General features: G+C 37.4%; 2 protein-coding genes across 4 annotated transcripts in view; one reads left to right on the top strand and one right to left on the bottom strand.

The window, feature by feature from the left end:
- The window catches only part of RPS6 (ribosomal protein S6), a 55,132-nt gene that overhangs the window by 7,179 nt on the left and 22,272 nt on the right, over positions 1 to 25,681 (top strand). The window lies entirely within an intron of this gene.
- The window catches only part of DENND4C (DENN domain containing 4C), a 78,747-nt gene continuing 56,297 nt past the window's right edge, over positions 3,232 to 25,681 (bottom strand). For all 3 annotated transcript variants that reach the window (XM_069776027.1, XM_069776029.1, XM_069776028.1), the window contains 12 exons: positions 25,455 to 25,595; positions 23,175 to 24,326; positions 21,464 to 21,640; positions 19,714 to 19,823; positions 17,590 to 17,765; positions 16,353 to 16,535; positions 14,591 to 14,780; positions 13,439 to 13,684; positions 11,967 to 12,084; positions 10,151 to 10,304; positions 8,984 to 9,048; positions 3,232 to 8,317 (listed from right to left, as the gene is read on the bottom strand). In XM_069776027.1, the coding sequence (XP_069632128.1) occupies positions 8,181 to 8,317; positions 8,984 to 9,048; positions 10,151 to 10,304; positions 11,967 to 12,084; positions 13,439 to 13,684; positions 14,591 to 14,780; positions 16,353 to 16,535; positions 17,590 to 17,765; positions 19,714 to 19,823; positions 21,464 to 21,640; positions 23,175 to 24,326; positions 25,455 to 25,595 (2,849 nt within the window). In that variant the 3' untranslated portion in view covers positions 3,232 to 8,180. The remainder of the gene's footprint in view (positions 8,318 to 8,983; positions 9,049 to 10,150; positions 10,305 to 11,966; positions 12,085 to 13,438; positions 13,685 to 14,590; positions 14,781 to 16,352; positions 16,536 to 17,589; positions 17,766 to 19,713; positions 19,824 to 21,463; positions 21,641 to 23,174; positions 24,327 to 25,454; positions 25,596 to 25,681) is intronic.

The raw sequence follows: 25,681 nt of genomic DNA, 5'->3' as shown, positions 1-25,681 counted from the left end.
AATCCGTACTGGATTTTCCCAGTTGCCTGCTTTCACCATGGCTCTAGGTTATGGATGAATCTATTCCCAGATGTGAAAGAGGTTAATGATGTAGTGCTGGCCCTGTGCCCCCTGTGCTCTTTCCAACTTTACTACAGTAGGATCTGTAATAAAACGTTGCAAGGCCAGCAGCTGCAGAAGTCTCTTAGTGCCTTAGCAGTTCAAAACCTGTGATACAAAACATAATGACAAACAGGAGGTGCTATCTGGGAGCAGCAGCTTTTCTTTGAATTTAACAGCAGTTTCAGCCGGATTTCTGCTCTTCAACGGCAATGTTTTTCAGCCAGTGTGAAGCTCAGCTGCAAACTTGGAGACACCTTAAGCTTCAGGGCAAGTAACAGGGACTACTTTGGCCACAACCTGATAGGTTGCTGTTTCATCACTCCACAACCCAAGGAAACGGAACACATGTTACATTGACATACTTAATCACTTTTAACTGGCAAGGTTTGAATTCAGACAGTATGACACTACAGAAGAAAAAATGGGGAAAAATGCCAGAGGAAAACACCTTGAGGAAACCTGAACAAAAATGGTGGAACGTCCCTCTAAACTACTCTAGTAACCAGGCAAAGCTAGCATCTGCTCCTCCCAGCAGTTTCTGGCTGCCACCCATCCCCACAGAGCCACTGAGACTGGTAGGCAACTCTGGAAGCCTGTAGTGCAAACCGCTGCTGAAGCAGGGTGGTGTTCAGTCGGGTCTGAGCATTTCTTAAAGGATAGAGACTCCACAACCTTCCAGGGAACCTGTTTGGTGTTTCACCACCCTCAGAGTTAAAACATCTAAGCTGATTTTCCTGTAGCTCAAGTTTGTCCCCATGGCCTCTTCTGGCACAGGACGCCACTGAGAAGAGTCTGGCTCTGTCTTCTCTATTCCCCACCTACCCCGTCAGGTATTTAGACACATGGATGAAATTCTCCCTCCTCCCTGCCCTCCAAGCTTTCTCCAGGTTGAACAGTGCCAGCTCTGTCAACCTCCCCTTGTGTGACATGCTCCAAGTTCTTCATCACCTTCGTTGGCCTTCACTGGAGTCATTCCAGGAAGTCCAAGTCTCTCCTGGTACTAGGCAGCCCAGACTTGGCCACAGCACCCAGACATGTCTCACCACTGCTGAGTAGTGAGGAAAGATCACCTCCCTCCACTTGCTGGCAATGGTCTGCCTAATTCATCCTGGGACGCTCTTGGCTTGCTTTGCTGTGAGGGCACTCTGCTGGCTCACAGTCAGCTTGGGGTCCACCAGGAACCCTCCGTCTTTTCCTGCCCAGCTGCTCTCCAGCTGGTCTGCCCCCAGCCTGCGCTGGTGCATGAGGTTATTCCTACCCAGAGGCAGGGTCTTTGTGTAAAAGGAACTAGGCCTTAAGCCTTATTGTTTTTAAGACTATTCATATTAGACATATAACTAATGATTAGAAATTGGTTTAGATACGATTAATAGAATGCAGGTGCTTATAAAACAATATGCATAAGCTGCTTATTTGTCCTATGTGTCTCCCCTTCCATGGCTGGCTTGAAACCCAGTCAAGCTGAATCAATAGAAGAAGGATCATACATCTTAGGACCTAAGACATGGGAGTAAGTGATTATCTTTAGAACAAGATAAATTAATAGAATAGCCTGAGTAATTTTCAGAATTCAAAGGTAATCTTTGGTGCATAAGAAGACAAGTGATCGTGGTGACGCAAGACCTTCTGCCTACGACCGCTAACTTCAGAAGAACCGTGACACGAGAATTGATGAGATAAATTGACGAATGATAGCGACATGGGAACCGAGATCAACTGGAAAATCACAAAGTCTTTGGACTGGGACAATGGGTGGTAAAAAGGTATATAAGATTGGGAAATTTGGAAGGTTGCCATTCACTGTGGTGGTGGCCCAACTCTGAGTTGTTAATAAAACAAACCTAGAGAAACCCATGTTTGAAAACTCTTTAACACTTTGTGTTCCGTTTTGGACCCCATCAGATTTTCTCCAGCTTGGCAAGTTAGTGACTCTTCCTTTACTCCTCTCTGTAGACAGTCGAAGTTTGTCTCTACAGAGCTGGGGGGAACTACCACTAATGAGTGTTCTGATGGTAGCTCTGAACACATGAAGGATCAGAGCTTCCTTAAGCCAGGTCCTTCTGCTATCGATCACCTTCTACCATCACACTGCCTCAAGCTTCCCACCTGATTTTGGCACAGGAGACAGCAGTTCCCTCTTCCCTACAGCTTCAAACCCAAATCCTGTGTTCGTGCTTCTTTGGGGATTCCTCAAATGCAAGTTTTTGTTCCTGTCTGTTATGCCCTCCCTGCTTCAGCCTCATCTCTCAACAGGCCACATTAAGGGTACCATATTAGGAAGGCAGTTGTAAAATTTTTAGCAGGCAGCATTATTAAAAAGACAGCAGTGACAAAAGCAGTCAGAGAAAAACAAGCTCAGTCATTGTGATGCTGACAAGATTATAAAAGGAAAGTCCAAAAGACTGTTCCTGAGAGCCCTACCTAAAAACAGGCCTGAAAAGATGAGTTTATTATGAATCTTCTCCACGAGCTACCAGTTTGTGCTATGCGTTTGTTTCTTCAGAGAGAAAGGTCTTTAGGGTCTGGTATTCTTATTTTTGCTAACAGATTGATGAACTGACTGCAGAACGTAAGGGATTTTGAAAGACACTCTGTTGTGAAGGCCTGAAGCACTTGACAGTAACTGGTAGTTTCTACTGCTTAAATTTCACTCCATCCTCACTCCACTCCCCTCTCCCCACCCCTTTGGGGGGGAAAAAAAAAAAGTCTGGAAACTGCATGTAAACCTGCAAGTATGTTATGAGGCAGGAGGTCCACCAGTGTCTCTTGCAAGCTAGGATGCATCACTGAAAGCATCACTCTGTGCCCCCATTACAGAGCCACTGAGAAACCAGAACTCCTAGGAAGTATTCTGCTAACTACAGCCACCAACCCATGGCGTGCTTAAGCTGCCATGGAGCCATCCTCTCATGAACCAATCTCCACAACTGAATCCCATCTTTTCTCTTCCTCTCCCCCTGCCTCAACGGCTCCCGCTGCTTCCCACCATTCAGAAGTCACTGAGGTACTATGGAACAATTCCAGAAAAAGGCAATCAAAGTCTCTGCTTTTGCCCAACTATAGGCCGAATCTGCATTTAAGATTAAATTCTGTCAAGCAGGTAAGTTCCAATGGCAAAAAAGCTGAACATTTGAAATTTTTACACAGGATGCATACATGTTTTATTTTGGGAAATACATTAAAAATTGTGTCCTAGTCTAGGATATCTATACATAATTCAGAATATGCAGAGTGCCCTTTTAAACTCAAGAAACATTTGTCAAATGTACAAAAACATTACAGAGAAACACTTGTTAATCAAAGCACAGTAAATGGATGCCATTTTTCAACAGTTCAAAACAGTCTCTAAACAGTGCAAATTTTATTGCATTAAAGAAAACTTCCCAGCTCACTTAATAAATTCATAATTTATTCACACTACATCCTTTCATCCTCATTACAATAGTTTATTTTAAGCTCCGAAAAGGAGTTTAATGTGCTTCTAAAAACAGCAAACAATCCCTTTTATTTGCACCATTGATTGATGCAGACTGAAAGAACAAATAAAAATCCCATCTGTTTCTCTCCTCGTATGCATCACAATATACAGCACAGTAGAACACAGAACTAGAGTCCAATTCAACCATTTAGTTTCAAGACTTAAAAGTCACAAGGGTGTGTGTTTTGTTTTTTTAAAAAGGTCCATAATGAAAAGCTGATATACAGAAGGCACCTTAAGGCTTTTATTAGTTGAAAGAAAAAAACCTTTGTTGAAAACGTACAATTATATGAATAAGACGACCTTTATTTAGTGAAATAAAGTTATCTGCATTGAAACAATTGTTGAATTAAGAGTTTTAAAAAGAGAAAACTACTGAGTGAATTCTTCAGTTACTTACATTTTAACAATTTGTTTTAAAAATATAATTTTCTATGATCTAATTTAATATACATTTTGAAAATATCCCCTATGTTGCAGTTATTCAAGGAAAGCAGTAAACTCAATGAAAGGTATATTCTTCTAGCTGCAGCAATACAAAAGCCATTAATTCACAGTTAAAATGGAATAAAATTACTCATTCACAAGTGCAATGTAGCTTGAGCTTAACCACTGTGAAATTTCACTAGGAACAAGACTAAGTTACTTGCAAAAAAATGAATTTAGTTTGAAACATATATACTAAATAAAATATTTTCCATTAAAATTGTATTGTCTAAACTTGAGTTATATAAAATGTGAAGACAGGATATGACTATATGTAACATACAGATGCATCTAGTAACATGTAAAAGCTGGTACCTATTACTGTGCCAATACTGCAGCCACAACAGTCTCCTATACCTATGGGGTTTTGGAAGTTGTTGTGTGCCAGAATATATTTATAATTCATAAAGAAAAACTTTGTCACTTAAGAATCCTGATTTTAAACCTTTAAGACCCCATTTGTTGTTTTAATTCTACAAAAAAATAGCTATTTTGATGTAAGCACACAAGCAGTATGTAACTGTTTTATAGCTGGTGAAAGGTGCAAGATAGTATCTCCTCAGCATAACTGACTGCAGTTCAACATCCTTAGGGCAACAATTCAAGGAAGCTTCTGTGTGATAACTATTATTCCAACACAAACTTTCAAAGTTCTTGGGCTTACCAGAGGTTCATTAACAGTTTGCATCCATGTATGTAATCAGTTTGGTTTATACCCTCACCTTGTGCACACACTGCAGGTTTTGAAGTTAATACTGATCTGCAGCCATTTTCTTCACGTTTATACATGACAATTCCAAAATACACACAGAAAAGCCATCTCCTGAACAGTGGCTGTTGAGCAACTAAAAGAAGTATTTGTAGGGAAGAGTTCTGCAAGTGAGCAAAATAATACTTTTTCTGCTTACACTGAAAGGAAAACAGAACAAAGATCAAGCTTATCCACACTCCTCCTTCAGAACTCTTTGTCTAGCTCATTCATGCATTATGGATTCAGGTAAATCTGGATTACTAGGATTACTAGGAGTGCGGTGTCAAACAAATTAGAAGCATTTGTAGGTAACTAAGTAATTTCCATGCAGCCTAAAAAGTTCATGCTGTTACTACTAACTTGCAGAGAAGAACTCATTACCCCTTTAGTGCCCAATTTTCAGAAAGACAAAAGTGTTTGCGATGCACTCACAAAAAATTTTTGAAGACTTTTCCCTGTTTATTTTTGGCCAGATATTCAACCATAGGAGTATTGAGCCATGCTGAACTGTTTTATGCCGTGCCCTTCTCTTAGGCATGCTCACTAGTTCTTTCAGCATTCAAATTAGGGAAGCCTACATCTCAGAAAGTTTGTGTAGGAAAAAACTGCAGTCTCTACCTGTTTGTAGGAGGAGACCTAAAAGTCAAAGGAAGAACAGGAAGTGCCATCATGCGTTTGAAAGGAGAGAAAGCAACCAGGAAAAAAACACTCAGTTCTTAATTCCTTTCCAATTTTTGTGAACTCTTTTTTTCCCCAAAAAAAGCATCCTCTTAGATGAAACCTTAATAAACAAATCACTTTCAGAAATCTCTCTTTGCATTTAACTACAGATTTCATTCAAGAACCAGCTGATTAGTTAGCCATTAAAAACTAGGCATTAAAAAAAGCCCAAAATTAGAAAGAGTGAGCGCTTACTTTTGTCATTCTATATTAAAGAATTAATTTCAATAGGCAGATTCAAGATTTCAAGTAGTTGCATGAAGAACTTCTACCACTCTGAAGTCCAGGTACATACAACAGGAATAGAAGTTAATTTGTAGTGTACAGAAATGCCAATATACAGGAGCAAATCAAAGCAAGTTCAATCCTGTAGCTGTCTTCCCCTCGGGCTTTAGGGTTTTTCTTGTTTAGTGTATATACCTGGGGAAAGTCTAACATTTAGCACTAGATGCTGTGACACAATCTGCTTTGCTGTTTCTACAACACTACTGCCTGATTAATCTGTATTTTAAGCAACAGATGGGAAGGTTGTTTTGAAAAGAAGGTGATCTGCTTACAGAATTTAGTTCATGATAATATCATTTACAATGGTTTAAAACAATTTGGATGTCATCAGTTCTCTAAAACAGCACTCGCTGGATGGATTTTCTTTGCAATTTAATGAGCTGGGAGAATTTACAGGTAACGAAAACTTGATTCCTTGCAAGTTGCATTACATAATCATATGTTTGTCCATTTAAACATACAGCTATACAAAGATAATTTTTGAGTGTTAAGATCAGTATAGCTTTATACAGAAAATTTTGCCATTTTGATTTGTAGAAGTATTAAGTTGTTTGGACAAATGCTTCAGCAAGACTTTTACTTTAAAAGGATGGAACGGCGTATGTCAATTATGTAATAGGAGAAGAGAGGAAAATGTGAAGAATCAAGCTCTACTCTTCCATTGTGATGTAGGTCAGATATCTGCAGCCAACCGTGCATAAACTCAAAGAATAAAGAATGAAAAAAAAAGCCAGTGTGTGCTTTCTTGCTTTTAATTGTTGAGCAAGCACAATATTTTCATCAGGAGAGAATCTGTCCAGGCAATATCCCCATATTAACTTAGGATCAGCACTTTTAGACAAAATACAAGGAATCAGTCTATGATGCAAATGTATTTTCTCACTAATAGTGCAAATCCTTTGCTTTAGCCTCATGAAAAAACAAAAGTTGGTTTTGTTGTTTCATGTAGAAGCTGTTCCAGACAGATCTTCATCCCTCATCATTTTCAAGAGTGAAAATTCTTAAGAAAGAGAGTAGTACGAAGTAAATACATTCATACTCAAATGTGATTATAGTTTTAGCTATGCTCCTTTAACATGCTACAAATTTTAACTTTTTTTTTTCTCTAAGAATAATTCCATCAGAAAAGCCACACCACTAAATTTCAGCAAAAAACCTGGAATCAATCTTATCATATTCCTCAAGTACCAGAAACATTTAACCTGTTGACCAGTATCCAGGCTCTTCTTGCAAAGACTATGACTACTGTAGTCAATGAGATATGTAAGGTGAGGAAGTGTCTTATCTACTAGAAGCAATCCAAAAGATGGATTAATCTTTTCAGATCATACACTCAAGCACTTCATTTGTGCTAATATACACCTTGAAGACCACATTTATAAATACATTTTAATTGAAATATTGAATTTGAACTATCAGTGCAAAATAATTAACCCACAGGCTAGCATGAAACCATGGGAAAAGGTGATAAAGAATTCAAGGAAAAGACACTTTTTAAGCACACATGCATACAGTATAAAGCATGGTTTTTTCAGACAGTATCTGTTTGACGAATGTTTTATGTATCCTAATGCCATTTAATCTTCTTATCTCATTCTTAGAAAGCCACCCATTTCTGAGCTGCTTACTGTAGAAGCCTATCATTCTTCTGGAGAAAGCGGCAACGTTCGTAAGATCTTTAATTTGTCAATGAATACAGGAAAACTGAGTCTAAGTTTCTGGTTTTTACAACTATAGACATACACTATGAAATGTCAGCCAAAGATAATTTAGAATACTGATTGGGACAAGGTGAAGGGTAGCAATTTTAGGTACTGTGATCTGACAAAAGCAACTGCATTGTTGCAACTTCCAATCCAAGGACTCAAATATTTACATTCTTGCATACATACTGCACACCAGTAAAAGATTCCTCTTTAGGTAAAGGTCATTTTAAAGAAGTAGTGAAGGATCTTATGTCTTCTGCGGCAGGAAAGTGAGTTCATTAAAATACACCAATATTGGTGGCTCTTAAGAAAGTCACCAACTACAGGCTGCTGTTGATCAGCCTTTTTGAACAACTTGATATTGTAGGGGAAAGATTTGAGGATGGAAAAGGAGAAGTATATACAAGGAAAAAAAGCAGATCGATCACTGAAACCAACTCACCCTATTATATAGTTTTAAAACATTTTAACGTGCTTTACACTGTGTCTCATGAGACGAAAGACAAGAATATATGTTGTAGCTCAATGAAATTGCTTTGACAAATTGCTTAATTATCACCTTTTGGGATTCAAAGTGTATATCTCACGATGCTCCTGGTTTGTTCACCTCTGCTTTTGTCTCATTGAAGTTTAGCGTGTGTCTTTCTCATTTTTATATTAAAGGTGCTCCAAAGCACTTCCGACAGCACTCAACCCTGCTGCTTGGTGGAGCATCTATCTTTTGCATCTTTTCAAGAACATCCTTTGGTAGATTTTTATGTGCAAGCCTGTATTCACTATCAAAGACCTCTGAAATAGAAAAAGCATAGCTGAAGTTAGTGCACACTACTGTTTCTATAAAATACTTTTGGTGGTTTTTATATAACAAAACAACTAACTTAACTAGCCGCTGTTTTTTTAAAATGCATCCTCTCAGAGAACCTGAAAATAATTTTTGCGCTGGAGCATCACAATGCATCACAGTGGATGCCCGTTACTTCTATCACAGTTCAGTTTGCCTGTTCCCAGGGTATTTCCCCTGTCACATCCCATAAGGGAGTCCCTTTGTTTGCATAGTACCAAACAGAAGTCAGGGCAGAGGAGATCAGGAAGGGGTGGGCAATCAGGTGGCTAGATGACAAAGGTCTAATATGTGGATTGGAGAAAGACGGACAAGACTGAGAACAAGTTTTCAGAGATAAGGAATTAAAGCTTCAAGCTAATAAACTTTGTTTAAAATAACTGATTACTGGTTTCAGACAAAGTCAAAACTAACGGCCCCATTTGAATTACACTTTCACAAAAGCAACATCTGCTTGAAGAGTGACAGCACAGTACTTTTCAATTGGTGTGTTTTAGTGAAAAGTTACTTAGAAACTCATGGATGAAAAGTTGATTTTATACACTAGTTTTCATATAAAGTATTCATATATTTCATACACAGGCACTATCCATTTCACAGGATTTTTTACTTACCAATGTCAATGTTCTCTCTTCCAAGAGACACCAATGACAGGAAAAGAATTTCTCTGTAAAAACTCCTAGGAAACATTTTGAAGGGCAAGTTAATGAAAGCACCAACTATCCTAAGCTTAGAAAGTCAATGCTGAAGATGCTAATCTTGCATTATGTAGTTTCTGCAACTGTTCTGTTAATCTTGATTGTGAGGAAAGTGACCAATCTACATGATTACTAGCTTAAAGTTTTCTCATGCCTGAATATTCTTCCTTAATGCATGAAGTCATATTATCACCAAATCCCAGCAGTTACATTTTCTATGAAAAATCCCTCTGCCAAACATGCCATAAAAACTCCATAAAAACAAGAAATATAAAATTAAGGACCACTTATTTATTAACTCATTCTTTCCTGAGGGTGAAGTACAGGGAGCAGGCTTATTTCAGATCACCCATACTTTGTTTTTTGTTTCAGAATGTCATGATCTATCTCAGAACTTGATATCACTAAAGAATTAGATACTTATTCTTTTTCCCTTGTGGAACTCATAAAGATTCTTCTCTAGGCAGATTAGCTTTTGTTTCTTTTTAGTAACTAGAAATCACAAAAGCAAAGATGACTTAGCATGATAGACTTCAAACACATCTTGTCTCTGCTGTAATTTACTTCAGAGGCTGTGCTTTTATATGAAGCCCTCTTTGAACTGTAGTGCAGATGGCAAAATGTACCGTACAAGTGTTATTTACATGTCTCACTTTGTTTGTGGATCATGCTGTATCCACTTTTCTTAGCCAGTACTTGAGGTTGGCAGAATTTCGACAGGTATAACTAGGTAGTTTGGAGGCTATTCCAGATACTGCAACAGGACACTGCACACTTGTATTTATCAATTTGCTACACCTGGAACAACACCAAAATCTGCATAGTGTTTTTCTTATTCATCTGTAAAATGTCTGTTTTGATTAAAGAATTACATTTATCCATTTGATTTGCATGAATTAATGCATCTGGCTACAGAATGCATCTGTTTGTAAACATAGGCATAAACAAATTAAGTGTTTGGTGGACACAAATGAAACCGAATATTCCTGAGAGGCCCTTATGGAACTATCATTATGAAGTGTATACAGTCTGATCTTGTTTAACTTTGAGTGGGGAGAAAGTAAGAAGAGATTACCCGTTTACCTCTGTCGTTTCACATCTGGCTTAACTTTCTGTAGAAGGAGGTTGATTGGTTTAACAACATTATTGTGTTGAATACTTAGTTTGATGTTCTCCAACAAAGCCTTTGTTGCCTGCTGATCTTCTGCCACTGTGGTGGGTGTCTTTTCAGAAGAATCTGGGAAATGCAACAGTATAGATTATTAAAACTGTAAAGATTTTTCTTTCACTTTAATAAGCAGAAGATATTTCAGAAAGTGAGATATACATATACAGAACCTCTACTCAATCTACACAAACTTGTGACAACGGAAAGGCTTTGTCTCCTTATAGTCTTTACTCCACCATTAAAGTGACAGGATGCAACAAGTATCCATGTGCAAGAACTCCCACATGACAGAGAAATACAACAGACTGAAAAGTATCAGCATCAGATGTTGCCTGTATGGTTTGTTAGCTCAGATTTATTGCTGTACTTAAGTTGACTCCAAGAAGGTTCTTTTTACACAAAGGAAAAGAAATAAAACAAAACAGAACACTGTCGTGTTTCTTATCAAAGAAACTTTTCTTATCAAAGCCCTTCTTAAAAGCCACGTACAATTCATTGATAACTTTGGGCTACATATTTAAATAGATAATACACAGTTGTGTCAAACAAGACAGAAAATGATCAAGACATTTACCATCACGATTTGTTGCTTCCATTGCGACTTCCAGAATACACTAAACTATTATTTGTTGGAAAACAGTAACTCATGAGGGAATAGTAAGTCCATTTACAGGCAAAAATATAAGGCTATAGATTAGGCAGCAAGTACATTGTGTGTAAATGAAATGTAGAGCAAGGCTAATAATAACAATCACACCAGTTTAAGGTTTTCATAAAATTGACATCTGATGGTTTCAAATGTAATTTTCTGTTTTCCAAATACTTTCTGACACTGCTGTAGAGTTTATCTACAATACTACTACTTTTGTTTCACATTTAAAACAGGCCTTTTGCTCCTTTATTTACATAAATACATATATTTATGCATCCTCATTCATGTCTGAATGCTTTTCATATATTATGCTCAAATCAATATGCTTTTGTAGAAGCTGAGGGAAACACCACATCTTATTCTGTGCTCTTGACTGTAATTTTCTGATCAGTCTGTTTATTTTTAGGACACTTTTTCACAAACCCTTTTTTCTTCCTTAGAACCAGAATTAGCATGCATACTACACAGTTTTTAGCATATTTTTTAAAAGTTAAAACACAGACTGAGAAGTTCAGGTCAATGACAGGTTTTCTGCTGATCAGAAGTAATAAAATCCCAAAGTTCTCATAACCCGTCTGCCTGGTTTTTATTCCTTCCAAATCAAGTTATGGTAGACAAAGGTTTTTCTTGGATATTACTTTTTGACAGTCAAGTAGGCTGCCTAATGTACATATTAATGGGACTTGTGACCTTTCATTCATCTACAGAAACACAAAATACTTCTTTGTAATACAGTCTTCTTTTTCATCCCTGCATAGATATAACCAGATAATGCAGTGAAACATTCAGATCAGGTGAAGCTTATTTACCACAACATCTAGAGCAAATCCTCCCACCCTGTTTATAAGTGTATGACATATAAAGAACAGATAACATACCTTTTCACACAGATCAGTAAGGTATTTTCACAAATAATTTGACACCAAGACTGTGTTAAGTACCTAAGGGATTGCAGATGCTTCACACACTAAAAAAGCTTTCCAACTTGATGGGCTGTGTACACTTCAGACGCTACAGAACAACTGCTTCTTTCCATAGCCTCTGCTCCCTCTGCTTTCTGTAACATTGGTTTTACTTACTGAGATTCCTCCAAGATATGTACAGGGGCTCCCCTGGCTCTTGGTGGAGGTTGATATTGTCCCACAGAAGATGGATGTAGACTAGCTTGCTGTCTTGAGCAAGAGATGTCAAAGGAAGCTAAAAAAAATGAGAAAGGGAAGAAGTTTTACAAACATCAGTACAGTCTTATTATTTAAAAAACTGCTCTTTTACTCGTTTTGCAAACAAAAAAAGGTTTACTTTATTTATCTTGAATCCAACAAACAGGAACAGTTGATGTCTTCTAGAGGAAACTTCACTCAACCAGAGTGAAGTCATAAGTACTGCAACATTTAATTGCCTTTTCTAGTTTCACTTAATATATGAAGACCATTCAGTTTTCTACAGATATCTGAAGAAAATATTTGTGAGTATGTATCTGAAAATATTTTTTCTGCACCAAACACGTTACTTGATTTGTACTACTTATCATGCCATACCTTAGAATTTCCTGATCTGACTAAGATTTGGTATGTATGTCTATGTATTGGTCTTCCCAACAAGCAGAAAGAATCTGTATTTGCATACAGATATGAAACATATCTTTCCATTAAAAATATATGGTGCTCAAAACAATTGTTCCCTAATTATTTTATAAAATTAAGTGCCTCTGGAATCAATAATACAATAAGAATTAGTGGGCAAGAAAAGTTTACCACTAGTGTGTCAATTTAAAGTAGTAATTATGAGATATTATGTCCCATATTGTGGTTTTCCCTGCTAATGCATTGTATTTTCACAGTATGCTTCAGATTTTGTTAGCATTGGTCTTCAACCACATTACTCAGAAAATTGTTTTTGGTTCTACGTGGGGGCTTTTTGGAAAATCAAGGGAGAGAATTTTAAAATTAAAGTGCATACAAGTAGATAGGAAAATACTACCTTTTCACATGCATCATATAAAAATACTATTGAATTTGATACTTACATACAGAAATTGTATCAGCTTCAGAAAAACATTTGCTCCTTAAAATGGGAAAAGCAAAATACTCAAAAGATAGCATTCACTCTGTGTTCTTTTGTTCTATTTGTATAGTAATGAAACTCAGTGGAGTTTGAATAGCAAAAACTATTTGTGAAAAGAACAAAAAATATGGACCAATAACTTAAAAGGTCTATATACTAATGTATGTAACCCACACTTTGTGGATTAAAATGTATTGCAAGTTGTGAGTTCTCCACAGACACATCTTGTTTCTTTCTGTATATTAGCCTTCTGTTTAATGAATCTTACTCTCTGGCCTTTTAAAAGTGAACAGATTGACTAGAATTTGAATGCTCTTTTCACTCATCTTCCTTCAAGATTCCTTGAGGAAAACAAACCTATCTACTTGTATTCTAAAAACCAGGAACGTTGATCCAAGCTACTTTTATTTAGCTACTTTTTTTGAACCAAGCTCTCAAGTTTAGCTTACTCTAGTATCTGCAGTTCTAATATGATGAAGGCACTTACCTGCACTCCATCATTACAGTGTTCAGATGTTAGAATGAGTCCAGGTAAGTTGCTAGGTAGATCCAACCGTCGGAAATACCAAACTAGGTTCCAGAAAATTATAGGGTGCTGATTGATGAATTTGGGTGTATGAATTACTTGCTCTCCCTCATTTTCCAACAGTGATTCAAGCTCCTTACGCAGTACCAAAGGACTCAAGTAGGGTACAGATACAGCAAGAGGGTTAGGTCTTTTTCTTAAAGGATCCTAGAAACAAAATAATACACACAAAAGAAAAACTGGTCTTTTTACAAAGTTAAAGATTTTTCTTCCAGAAATAGTCTTCAGGATTACTTGCCCTGAAAATCCCCCATTGTACAGTTTCTTTTGATATTTGGAAGAAGCCTCTGGAAGTACTGAACACACAATAACTTTAATAGCATCAGCAGTTTTGACTGTTGAGGTGTTTCTTAACTTTAAAGAACAATCACTTAAGCTCTCTCTATTATGTGAAAAAGAGAAAATGCTAATTTGTTGTAACTTGTTCTTCATTATGCAGTTTCAAGCTATCTGAGCTGGTACTAAGCCAGCGGTGATGGAGATTGCAGAAAAATGTCAGTAATTACATCAGCTCTAGAACTGAACCATGAGTTCACATGTTAAGACAGCTTCTTGCCAATAAAAAGCACCAGGAGAGAGGAGAAACACTGTTTCACATGCAAGAATCATGTAATAGCCTCAATACTGCCTCTTACCTTCTCCCATCCACTCAACAGGTAAGCCTAACAGAACATAAAGGAGGAGTGTAAGTAAATGTGTGGAAAAGGAAAAAACTTTCACTCTTGTAACAGGGTGTTGCTTGCGCTACTGTGTTTAGTCTGCTGTAGAAGGTGGGTTATTTTTAAATCAAACTTCCAGTTTCAGAAAGACAAAGACTAGCTTCATTCTGCTAGAGAGAACATTTCAAATCAAGCAGCACCATTTGTACAATGTACTGAAAAACAATTTTAGATTAACTGAACCAAGACTTTTTTTGTCATAAGAACATGAAAATATGCTTGGCCATTCCCATTCCCCAAATGGACAAGAATGCTAGTAGTAGAACATTATTGATTGTAAGTTCATTGCATTCAATATTTTGCTGTCAACTGAATGTGCAGCTTCTAGACTTACCACAACTTCTTGCAAACTATTTGGAAGACTAACTGTTGAAATGCCATGAGATGGTCTCTGGGAAAGATCAATGTTTTGCAGTGGACCTCCAACACTGTGGCTCCGAGTCAAGGACACTCCTCTTTTTGGTGGATTATTGGCAGATGTCTTCATGGTTCTGGGATCTTTACTCTGATCTTCTGCCACATCACTGTTTGGATTTTAGAAGAGAATATGCTAATATGAAACTATTCAGCATTCCTACGGCAATAGGAAGAAAGCAGAGAAAGGCTGCCAAGTAAGTATCCCAAAGCAAGTTTCTCTATTAATAAGGAATCATATTTACCCAGTTAGCTCTACAGTTCAGGGAAAACAAAATAAAATGCCTCTCAGAACAGTATAATCATCCCCCTAGAAAAGCAGCTAAGTAAAAACTAAGACATGAATCTGAAAGCATTGCAGGTCTGTATAGGTACCATTGCTCTGGTACATCTTTATCTTGTGTAGAAAAACAGCCATGTGCAGTTTTGTCAACACACAAAGATTATCTTGTTCTGACTATGCTCATTTGTACTTCCTCTTCCCTTTATGTTTACTTTCTCTAAATGTCATAAGCAGAGAAAAAATATTATAGAAAACAATTTATAAGTTGCATGCCAAAATAACTGAAAAAATAAAATTGTGTCAAACTCATCCAACAAGATAATTTAAGCAAACTTCTGTTACAGACTTGTCAAATTTAACCCATACAATCAAGCCACTTGCAGATCTGGGAATATTCATTTTGTGCCCCTTATAACTGAAACAATGGATAAAAACAATTCAACTACAATACACGAGAAAAAACACCTAGTGAAACAGAAAGTGTCTGCTTCCAAATAATCTGCTAAGAGAGAGATTAATTTAGGGGTGACTTTCCCTCCCAACTTTGACTTTAGTTAAAAATATATAACATCAAGGTTAAGATTAATACAAGCAATACCACCTCACATTTTTTAAGTTTTAAGACTAACTACTATCACATTGATTTAAGTTTTAATACTCTGACACAGGCATTAGCTCAGTAGCTCATCAGCTCACAGGCATTGATACTCAAGAATTCCAAACGGAATAAGGATTTAAAAAAAACCAACAACCTTTTTACATCAAATTGTCAACAAATCCCAGAAAAAAAGTCACAATTCATAGCAGCACTATTTCAGTTCTTCTCTCTTCCAACATGACACCTTCTCCTTAATGCTTCTTTTTCTCAAACTGTTTCAAAAGTGGTATTGTTTATCTGAGTTTCAGTTCTACATTGGTATTGGTCATAGAATGGATGCTCGGTACAAGCGTTGAGTGCTCTGAGAGCTTTCTTTCAAAAAACAGTATTCCAGCAAATTGAGTTATTTTTCCCCATAATGCAGTGTCCTTCTTGTTAAATTCTAAACACATGGAAAGGAGAAGTAATTCTTAAATTTCTGTGTGTCATTAAAAGGTGAGTGTGTTCTAACAATACAGAGTAGAATTTTTACCAATTGCTCAATAGCCAATGGACCTGAAGATTTATTTCTATAATTTTATCTCTAAAACTCACTCATTTAGTGGAACCAGCTTACTTCAAATTGATAAAAGCACACTTAAAACATGCAAAAAGAATGAGAGGAAACAGGTGATCGTCAAGTTACAATTGTGCTTCTCCACCATATTTGGTACATGAGCCAACCTTCACTTTAGAAGTGGGGGAGAAGTACAGTAAGTGTTGATACATTTCTGACAGAACTAACAACCCTGTTTTACCTACCTCTGCTCAGCTGCAGAGCTAGTTTCTTCAGCTATGGTGTGGCTGGGCTGTGCGTGATCTGAAAAACTGATCAAGTCAGCAACAGCTGGGCTGGATGACAGTTTGTGCTCCAGGGGATCCATGGTTAATGGAAGGGTACCACTCTGTAAACTATCTCCTGAGGTACTTTGCTTCAGGAAAAAGCTAAGTTACAACATGAATGGGAGGGGAGAGAAATACAAAGGTTAAGATGTAAGAATAAAATAATTTAAAAGTTATTTTCTACATTTACTTTCAAAAAGTAGCAAAAATGAGGAAACACAAAATTAAAACCTTTGACAACAGCCACAAACTTCATCCTACTCTCTCCACTGTAACTTATATAGGCAGAGTAAATGAACATATACAGAGATTTGATCTGCAAAATAAGAAATTCTATGCTGGACATAAGTCACTACAAGTGACCTTAGTTTGTCATGGTTCCCAGTCAGCAACAATACAGCAATAGCTGACACATCCCTGAAACTGATTGTTATTGTAATGGGACATTACAGACTAGAAGACCATACACCATTATAGGCACAAGATAACAGGAACGTGTCTTGCTTTGCTAAGCTTTTTAAAGTACACACTCTACAGATGTTCAGTTTCAGCATTAGAGAACACTAATGGAAGCTCTGTTTCACAGCAATAACCACTACAGTGAGAATCCATTTTAAATTACCTTAAAATAAGTTCCAGCCTTCACAGTGTAATTAAGAGGTAAAAATAGTAAGCGGTAAAAATAGTCAGCAGAGAAGCTTAAACTGGAGAACTACTGGAGAAACAATAAGCTGGAGCATCTGTAACTACAAGCTGTTAGTAAATTTAATTTGGGAAAAATTCTTTGCTGACAGATTTCAAAACTGCTTCATACTCTTTTAGAAAGTTCATGATCCATTAGCTTTGCTTCTGAAGCTAAACAAAATGAAAACAGACTTATACTTTCTGTACAGTTATGCTTGCAAAGAAAATATGAAAAGAAAAAGTGGTAAAAAGGCAACCAGTTCTTTGCTTTTTGGCTGTTTTACAATGCAAGTCCATAGTTTACATGACTTAAAATTTCCTTCAGTACAATCATGACTGTCAAACAGGCAGTGACATTCTTGCAAACATCTAGACAAAAATACTGGGAGATATAACTAAGATCCTTCCATGAAAAGATATAACCATGTACAAATGCAAAGGCAGAAAGAGAGTATCTATAAAACCCACTAACCTTGCAGAGCCACGTAGGTCTTTAAATTCAACATTAAGTAAAGGTAGGAAGGTACTTTTACAGAAAGGACAGGTGGTGTTCAAGTTTGAATCATCTGCTGTCCACCCAGCCATAATTTCTTCATCATAAACCAAAGCATCACAAGCTCTACATTGAGAGCAGCTTGACATCAATACCTAGAACAGCAAAGAATGAGTATTACCAGTTTTGTTTCAGGGTTCTTCTATAATTGGCTTTATAGGCTTAGTATGCACAGGAGTTTAACACATATCAGAATGCCAGGTGGGAGGCATGAGTTCATCACTATACCCAGAGTTATCTTGTCCACATAACATTTACCTATGAAATGCAAATACTAATAATGTATTTTTCTTAGGTATTTTGAGACCTGGAAGAAGCAGTACCCTGAAATGTTACTAATTTAGCATTTGCAATTGCTTGCTCCTATGAAGCCTTCAGCATATACGAATTGTTTTGAATTTTATAAATAAGTGCATGTCTACTTCTCAAAAAAAGAAAAAAAAACAAACCAAAAAACAAACCAACCAAACACAAAAGCAACTATTATAGTGGTGTGGTGGGTTGACCTTGGCTGGATACCAGATGCCCACCAAGCTGCTCTATCATACCCTCTCCTTAGCTGGACAGGGGGAGAAAAATACGACAAAAGGCATGTTTGTCAAGATAAAGATAAAGGAGATCACTCAGCAATTATTGTCAAGGGCAGAACAGACTCGACTAGGGGAAATTAACTTAATTTATTGCCAATAAAAAGTCAAAGTAGGGTAATGAGAAATAAAAACTAAATCTTAAAACACCTTCCCCCCAATGCCTCCCTTCTTCCTGGGCTCAACTTCACTCCCAACTTTTCTACATCAACACCCCCAAGTGGTGCAGGGAGATGGGAGTGGTTGCAGTCAGTTCATCACACATTGTCTCTGCCATTCCTTCCTCCTCACTCTCTTTCCCTGCTCCAGCGTGGGGTTCAACCCATGGGAGAGAGTCCTCAGCATATAATATATTTTAGATCTAATGTATTTTAGATATTTGCCCAACGGCAAGAAGATCAAATGTAAAAGAAAATTACATGGGACCTAGCAAAATAACACTACAACTAAAAGAAAAGCAACCAAGGCAAATGCAGTGACCATTGCCTACGTATCTGAAGTCTGAAAGGATCTACAAGTGATAACTGAAACAGAGAGGCATACTAAATCATTATTGTTCTGGGTTTGGGTGGGATAGAGTTAGTTTTCTTCATAGTGGTCTTTATGGTGGTGTGTTTTAGAATGGTGACCAACTCCATGTTGGTAACACACCAATGTTCTAACTATTCCTGAACATGCCTTACACACATGATCATGGCCTTTTCTTTCTCATTCTGTCCTCAACACAGCAAGGAGGCTGGGGGTGCACAAGAGTTTGGGAGGGGACACAGCCAGGACAGCTGACCTCAGCTGGCCAAAGAAATACTATATAATGTCACGCTCAGCAATAAAACTACGTGTGTGGGGAGGAGTTTTCTGCAAGGTAGCTGTTGCTTGGCGTGTCATGGTGCTGACTGATTGCCTTTGCATCACTTGTTTTTTGTTGTCCCCCGTCCTGTTTTGTTTTTTTTTCCCCCAATTCACTTAAACTGTCTTCATCTTCAAGCTTTTTTCTCACTTCTGCCCTTCTGATTCTCTCCCCCATCCTGATGAGGGGGGAGTAAGCAAGTGCCTGGGTGAAGACTTGTGTGAAGGCTTAGCTGCTGGCTGTGGTCAACCCACCACAATTACTTAGTGACAACACATAATTTTCATAAAGGGGAAAAAAAAAAAAGCTTGAAAGGAAAAAAAAAAACCAACTTGTTCCCTCTCTAATTTCTGTCTCACTTCAAGTTTTGACTCTTCCCTCAATTGTCTCTTCTCTCTATATATGAGAGATGCATTAAAGAATTTAACACACTTGGTTTTTTTAAGCTACTGTCACACCCTGGGCTAAAAGTATCAAGCATCTTTGTAGTAGAAACATGGAAAAAAATTGTTTTGAAAAATCCAACCACAATCCAACTAAAGAGGTAATTAAATGCATACAGTAATATTGAATAATTGTATCTTTCATCTGTGAGTTTATTAATCTTACCTCCATTGCATAGTTCTGGAAAATGCTGGATAAACTAGTATTATGTGAAGAGCTGTGCTCTGACTTCTCAGAATCTAGGACTTTCATACTTCTTGGGAATGAAACTTCACCTGTACAGAAAAAGTTGTTTGGGTCTTGTATTCAAGGAGAGAGCAATTCATCCATTCCCAAAGAAAGTAATTTCTGTTCGACCAAGACAAGAATTGTACCAGGACATCGCTAAAGATATGTGTAGCTCTGTAACTTCACTGATATTATAATTAAATATAGATAAATAGCATTTTTGTGATTAACATTTCAAAGTTATTTTTGTCTAGCCCAATATATCACAGACTGGTAAAAGAAAAAAAAGCATCAGTGAATAAAATCTGAAGATACAAAGAAAGAATAAAGAAAGGCAAAGAACACTAAGATTGCCAATATATATATATTCTAAAAAGTTGTTCAAGATTTCTTGAATGATACATCCATATGTAAATAGCAAACAGAAGGATAGTACCAGGTGAGACACATGATACGAAATATGCCATTACAGTGCTTAAGTTTTGCCTGGCTAATACTGGAGTAAAACAAATAATCTTTCTTTGGTAAGGCTGGGTTTTAGGGTTATAAGCTTTGCCCAGGAGAAGGGGAAAGGACTTTGAATGTATTTTCCAGAAGGAAATGGTTAGAATCAGTTTTAGGAAGCAAAACTATCAGCGTTACTTGCTCTGACAAGCCCAGTCAAACTTCCCTACACAAAAAATCACCACCACAGTGCCCTCATCATGAAGAAGACTCCTCTGCTTCTTCAGCTAAAGTTTATGTTTGTGAACTAATTTTACCTATCCTGTTGATGGCTGCCACTCTTTATAGTTAGTTCTTATAACCCTCCTAACTGGAACTAGGAGGTATCTCATCAAGATTTTGCTAGACAGGGCCAGCTTATGTTCAGTCTGCAAGATAGCTCTTCTTCTCTTGATGCAGATGGCTTTATGATATTTGCATCATTAAAGTACTGCAAAGAGAGCTAAACCAAACTCCTAGCTGGATCAGCAACACATCTTTTTTTCAAAATAAGAATCAAATCTAACTGAATCAAATCTGAACTCAAAATGATTAGATTTACTTCATCTAGTTTTAGAACTGGGGTGAGGGGAGAAGGACAATTTAGCAATAGGCATATATTCATCAATTATTTACCTCCACAGCTTCAAATCAAGTATGCATCCAATACCTCCTATTCCACAGTAAAGCTGATGCATTTTTTTTGTGTGTTGCTTTGGGTTTTTTGTGGGTTTGGGGTTGGGGGGTTGGTTTCTTTTGTTTGTTTTCAGTTTGGTCCCCCCCTGCCAAAAGAGCTGCCTCTGTTAGTTATGCAACTATTTGCAGTTTTTGAACACCGCTTTACTTTTCTGTACTAATATTTCAAGAACTTTCAGGGTATTATGACTTTACATGAATGAGCAGCTGTTCCTGGCTATAACTAGTTAGGAACCTTCTTATCACATACACAGAGGAAGTATTTTCACAATTAAATCCCTGTATTTTGTATCAACTTTTTATATATTCAACAGAGAGGAGAATTAGCTATTTGCTACTGCAAAAGAAGAGTATAGAATACAAGTACAAATTTGCTTGTACTTATCTTAAGGGCTTGAAATAATTTCAGACTACCATAGCTTCCATTGTTGCGAATTATTTCACACAGTTGTTTGGTTTTTATATTATAAACAAGTTATGAGGGGGAAACAAACAAAAAAAATCTCACCTGCACTGTAATGTTGTCTTCCTGCATCTCCACTGCTACTGCTACTGCCTAGACTAGTAGTGCTTTGTGCAAGCTCATTCGTAATTAGCCCCGGGACACCAGTTCTTGATGACAGATTATCTCCTAAAATATTATCTTCAAAACCAGCAGGGAAGTTAAAGTCAGCTCGATTGTTTTCTTCCTTTAATACAAGAAGAAAAAAATTAGTATGTTTGAGTACTCCCAGATTCATTACTTGACCTCCATCTTTATCCTAATAAATAAATAGTAGCAGATTAAGATGAAATCCTGTTGTAAAAATTTATTAGACAACCCCAAAAAGAGCAGCTATTAGACAAACCGGAAGGATAGGGGAAAAATGAAAGGCTTTAGCAGTGAAAATACTTAGCTGAGGATCATACTGAGTGACAAAGCAACAGGGATGTAAACTTCTTCACTACAGGAGAAAGAGGAAAAATGATGCAAGTAATTGTGATCTGGCAGTCATTACACAAAATGAAGGAATTATCAGAAAAAAGGACCGAGTTGAAGTCATATTTTCAGAATTGAAGACGGGAATGAAACATACCAGCTGAAATAATGTAGCAATAACACAGTCACTAAGACACAGGATGTGACAAAGTATAATTATTAGGATATTAAAAAAGGGAAGTTGCAGAAATTAAAGAGGAGAGAATGAAAAGATCCTTGAAGGAAATGAAAATAAGTCCCATTAAGGAGATTATGATGTGCCATTAAACAAAATTCTATAGAATAGATCAGTATACTAGAAAGGCACACAGGAAAACCTAGGTCACAGCAAAAGAACTCAGGAAAGAAAGCAAATCAGTGAGTTTTCACTGTCATAGGCAAAATCTGGTTTAAAAAAAATAAGAAAACCCTTTTTTTTTTATTTAATAGGAAGGACCCTATTAGTAACATCAGTTAAATTTGTTTCATGTATAAATAAAGCCAGACAGCTATCTTCCCCTTTCCCACCTTTTATGGTGGTTGGGGAAAGGAGGGATAATTTGAAAAAGGAAACAAGAAGCTATCTTAACAGCCTGAAGAGAGGAGACAAAAGATCCTTAAAGCCAAACACCAGATCAAGGGGTGAACTGGATCAAGCAGAGGCCTTTCTAAGAGAGAAAACTATGTGGAGGCACAATAAAAAGACTTATATGGAAAGGGGGAAGTTATAATACTCATCCCTCCATCTCCTCGTTCATTCATGCCATTATAGTCTGAAATGTTTTACTCTGAAAAAGACTCTGTTAATCAAGTGTGCTCACACTAGAACCATAACATTTAGTTTCCAAATTCCTGATGAGTGAATTTACTAGATCTCAGGCTGTCCTTTACTACTTTCAACTTTAATCCTCACCAACCCAGCTTCTTAGGTTTGTGATTTGTTTTCACAACCTTTTCTTAATTTTTTAAAATAGGACAGGCAGTATGATATCATTTAAGATGACATAATTTTGTTTACTAGAGTTTCTTGGTGCAGTTTCTTTAAACATAAATAAATAGATAAATAAATAAATGGGAGGGAATGTTGAGAACACAAAGTCAAAGTTTAAATTTACTGCACCAAGACCATTTAATTTGCTTCTGTCTGAAAAGTGGCTTTTAATGACAGAGAAAAACTCCACCACACATAAAATACAATCTTCTGAACATGGAAGTTACCCCTCTAAGTTTGTCTCCCAAAATTTTTCATATTGAAAAACACTTGCCTCATCATCTGAATAACTATATGCTGAAGTTACAACTCCCCACATCTTACTGGCCACATTGGCAGCCTGCTTCATGCCTGATTTCAGAACATCCATTTTTGGTCCAGACAGTATATTGTCTAACTTCAGATTGGATAAAGTTGTTACAACAGATCCTAATGAGCCATGTGGAGAAGAACGACCCAGTCCTGTCAAAGATGAAGACCGCTCCTTTTGAACTCGTGGATGGGTTTGTTGCTTTGGTCGTCCAGTGAATGTTTTGGATCTGGAGACAGATGGACTTCTCCGATTTTCATAAGACTTGGGGGATGGCAGGACAGGATCCAAAGGCAGGCTTGACCTCCTTTCTTGGGAGTGACCAAGTGTACCAGAGGCTTCTGTTTCCCTTTCTGGCTTGTGCAGTTCCATGCTGGGAAACTTACTACCCAACGGGTTCTTCAGATTCATATAGCTCTCTATTTCATCTGCCAAATTACGTGCTGCAACTGGTGACACCAACTTTTCCTCAGGTTCCGGATGCCTTGGTTGCATGCTGTCAGTAGCCAGCAAAGATAAAGGGTCCAAGCCTACTTCAACATCTTCCCTTTCAATAGGCTTAACCACTCCATAAAAGCTATTCCTTTTAGTAGTTGCATCTTTGGATTCTGGTTTCCGTTTTTTTGACTCAGCTGACTGTTCAAGGTTCATGTCTTCCACGGTGGTCATGTTTTCATCTCCTCCATTCTCAAGATGTTCCTGCCCTTCCCCAGGTTCTTCCAGCACCGGCGAAGACCTATGCTCCAATTCCCAATCACTCTCAGTCACACAACTCCAAGTGCCACTTACGCCAGAAACCTGCTGGTCAACAATACTTTCAAAGCTGTGGGATTTATTCAAATGACACGGTGAAGTTTTGGACCCAGATAAAGCTGCTGTTAGAATCTTGGCATCTGCTCCCATCATTATTGCTATTTCTTTAGAATGCAAGTCCAAGCTGCCTTTTTTCAGCAGCATTCCTGCTCTGCTTTCACTGCTGAAACTGCAGCTTCTCTCTGAAAACAGTTTCTGCCTCTTCTGTCCTTTTTCACTTGTTTTCTTAGGAGAAACATCACCAAAGACTACATCTTCAACTGAATCCTGAGTTATGAACAGTGGGCTGGAACCTGCTTCTAAAAGAGAAAAGGCATTAATATGGTACCCATAGACATCAAAAATGTTTATTTCCTGAAATCATGTGAAATCTCCTTATCTCATCGGTGAGAAGACTGGGAGCACCACAATCTCAAGTTATCCATTAAGAATTACACTAGTATTAACAAGTTATTTTACTGGCTGCAAAGGCATCCTGCAGATCAAAAGGCATCTACTATCTACTCTTTTACTCCTTGAAGTCAAAGCCTTTTATGGCTTCTACCTCCTTTCCCTGTGCTAACACCAGGAGAGAGTAGGTACTACATCCATGAAGTAAAGGAAAGTAGAATTATAAGTAAAGATTGCTCTATTTTTTTTTTTTCCAGAGCTATATTCACAGATCTATACATCAAACTCCGTAATTCATTCTGGTTCTGAAAAAAACCTACCGTGTGTGTCTGAACAACACAGAAGCATTACTTTGTTTATGACACAGTCATATTTAGAGAAAGCTGATTAAATTTAGCATGTGGAAGATATAAACTAATCTTACAAATATTCCCACTCCTTAGGGGAATTGGGAATATTTATTGCCTAGAAAGCTTTGTTAGCGAGGCAAAAACCTCCATAAGTATGAGAATTCTACTATATTAGGATCCCAACAGAGGACAGCCAAGGACAGGCACAAAGGCAGAAAAACCAGTAAGCCCCAAGATTTGGCTTTTATATAGCCATAAGTCTTCCTCAAGCTCCAGATATGTAAACAAATTTTGTATGGCACAAAGTCAACATGCATTGTTCCCAGGTTATACATTGGCAATGTAAGCCACAGGAATAGAGACTTGTCCAAGGTCAGCAGAGTTTAGGTGACAAAATCAAGACTAGAGACCCTAATTTTCTTGAGTTTCTAATACATTACTGAAAGACTCTCAGTGCGGGAAAGGGAAAATCTTCATTTCAATCTACTCAACTCTGACTGTCAACCTTAGAATCCACAGGTTGCTTCTAAGCCACCTTCAAAGGATAACGGTAGAAAGCAAATGTGTGAGATTATTTGCACCTCAGATAGAAGTTTTGTTTCTTTTCATAGCATGAAAAAGATTGCAAAACACTACAGCACAATAAGATCAGGACTTTAGCAAGCTCTGCTTCACCCAATGACTCACCACCACTGCTCTTCCTTCCACTGCTATCAAAAATGCCAGATGGAACTTTCACAATGCTGTTACCCCAAGAAGGTGGGTCCGTTGGACTATGTGTTTCTATATTCAGCTGTTGCTTTTCATCAGATTTCTCAGTACAAACCTCTACAAGAAAAAGAATGAGAACTTCAGTTAATTTAATTAAATAATTTAATTTGCACTGTTACGGAAAATACAAACTCAAATACTGT

This window comes from Haliaeetus albicilla, chromosome Z, assembly GCF_947461875.1.
Source record: "Haliaeetus albicilla chromosome Z, bHalAlb1.1, whole genome shotgun sequence".
Lineage (NCBI taxonomy): Eukaryota > Metazoa > Chordata > Aves > Accipitriformes > Accipitridae > Haliaeetus > Haliaeetus albicilla.
Note: the sequence above shows the minus strand (reverse complement) of the source record. Positions and strands in the feature narration are given on the sequence as shown.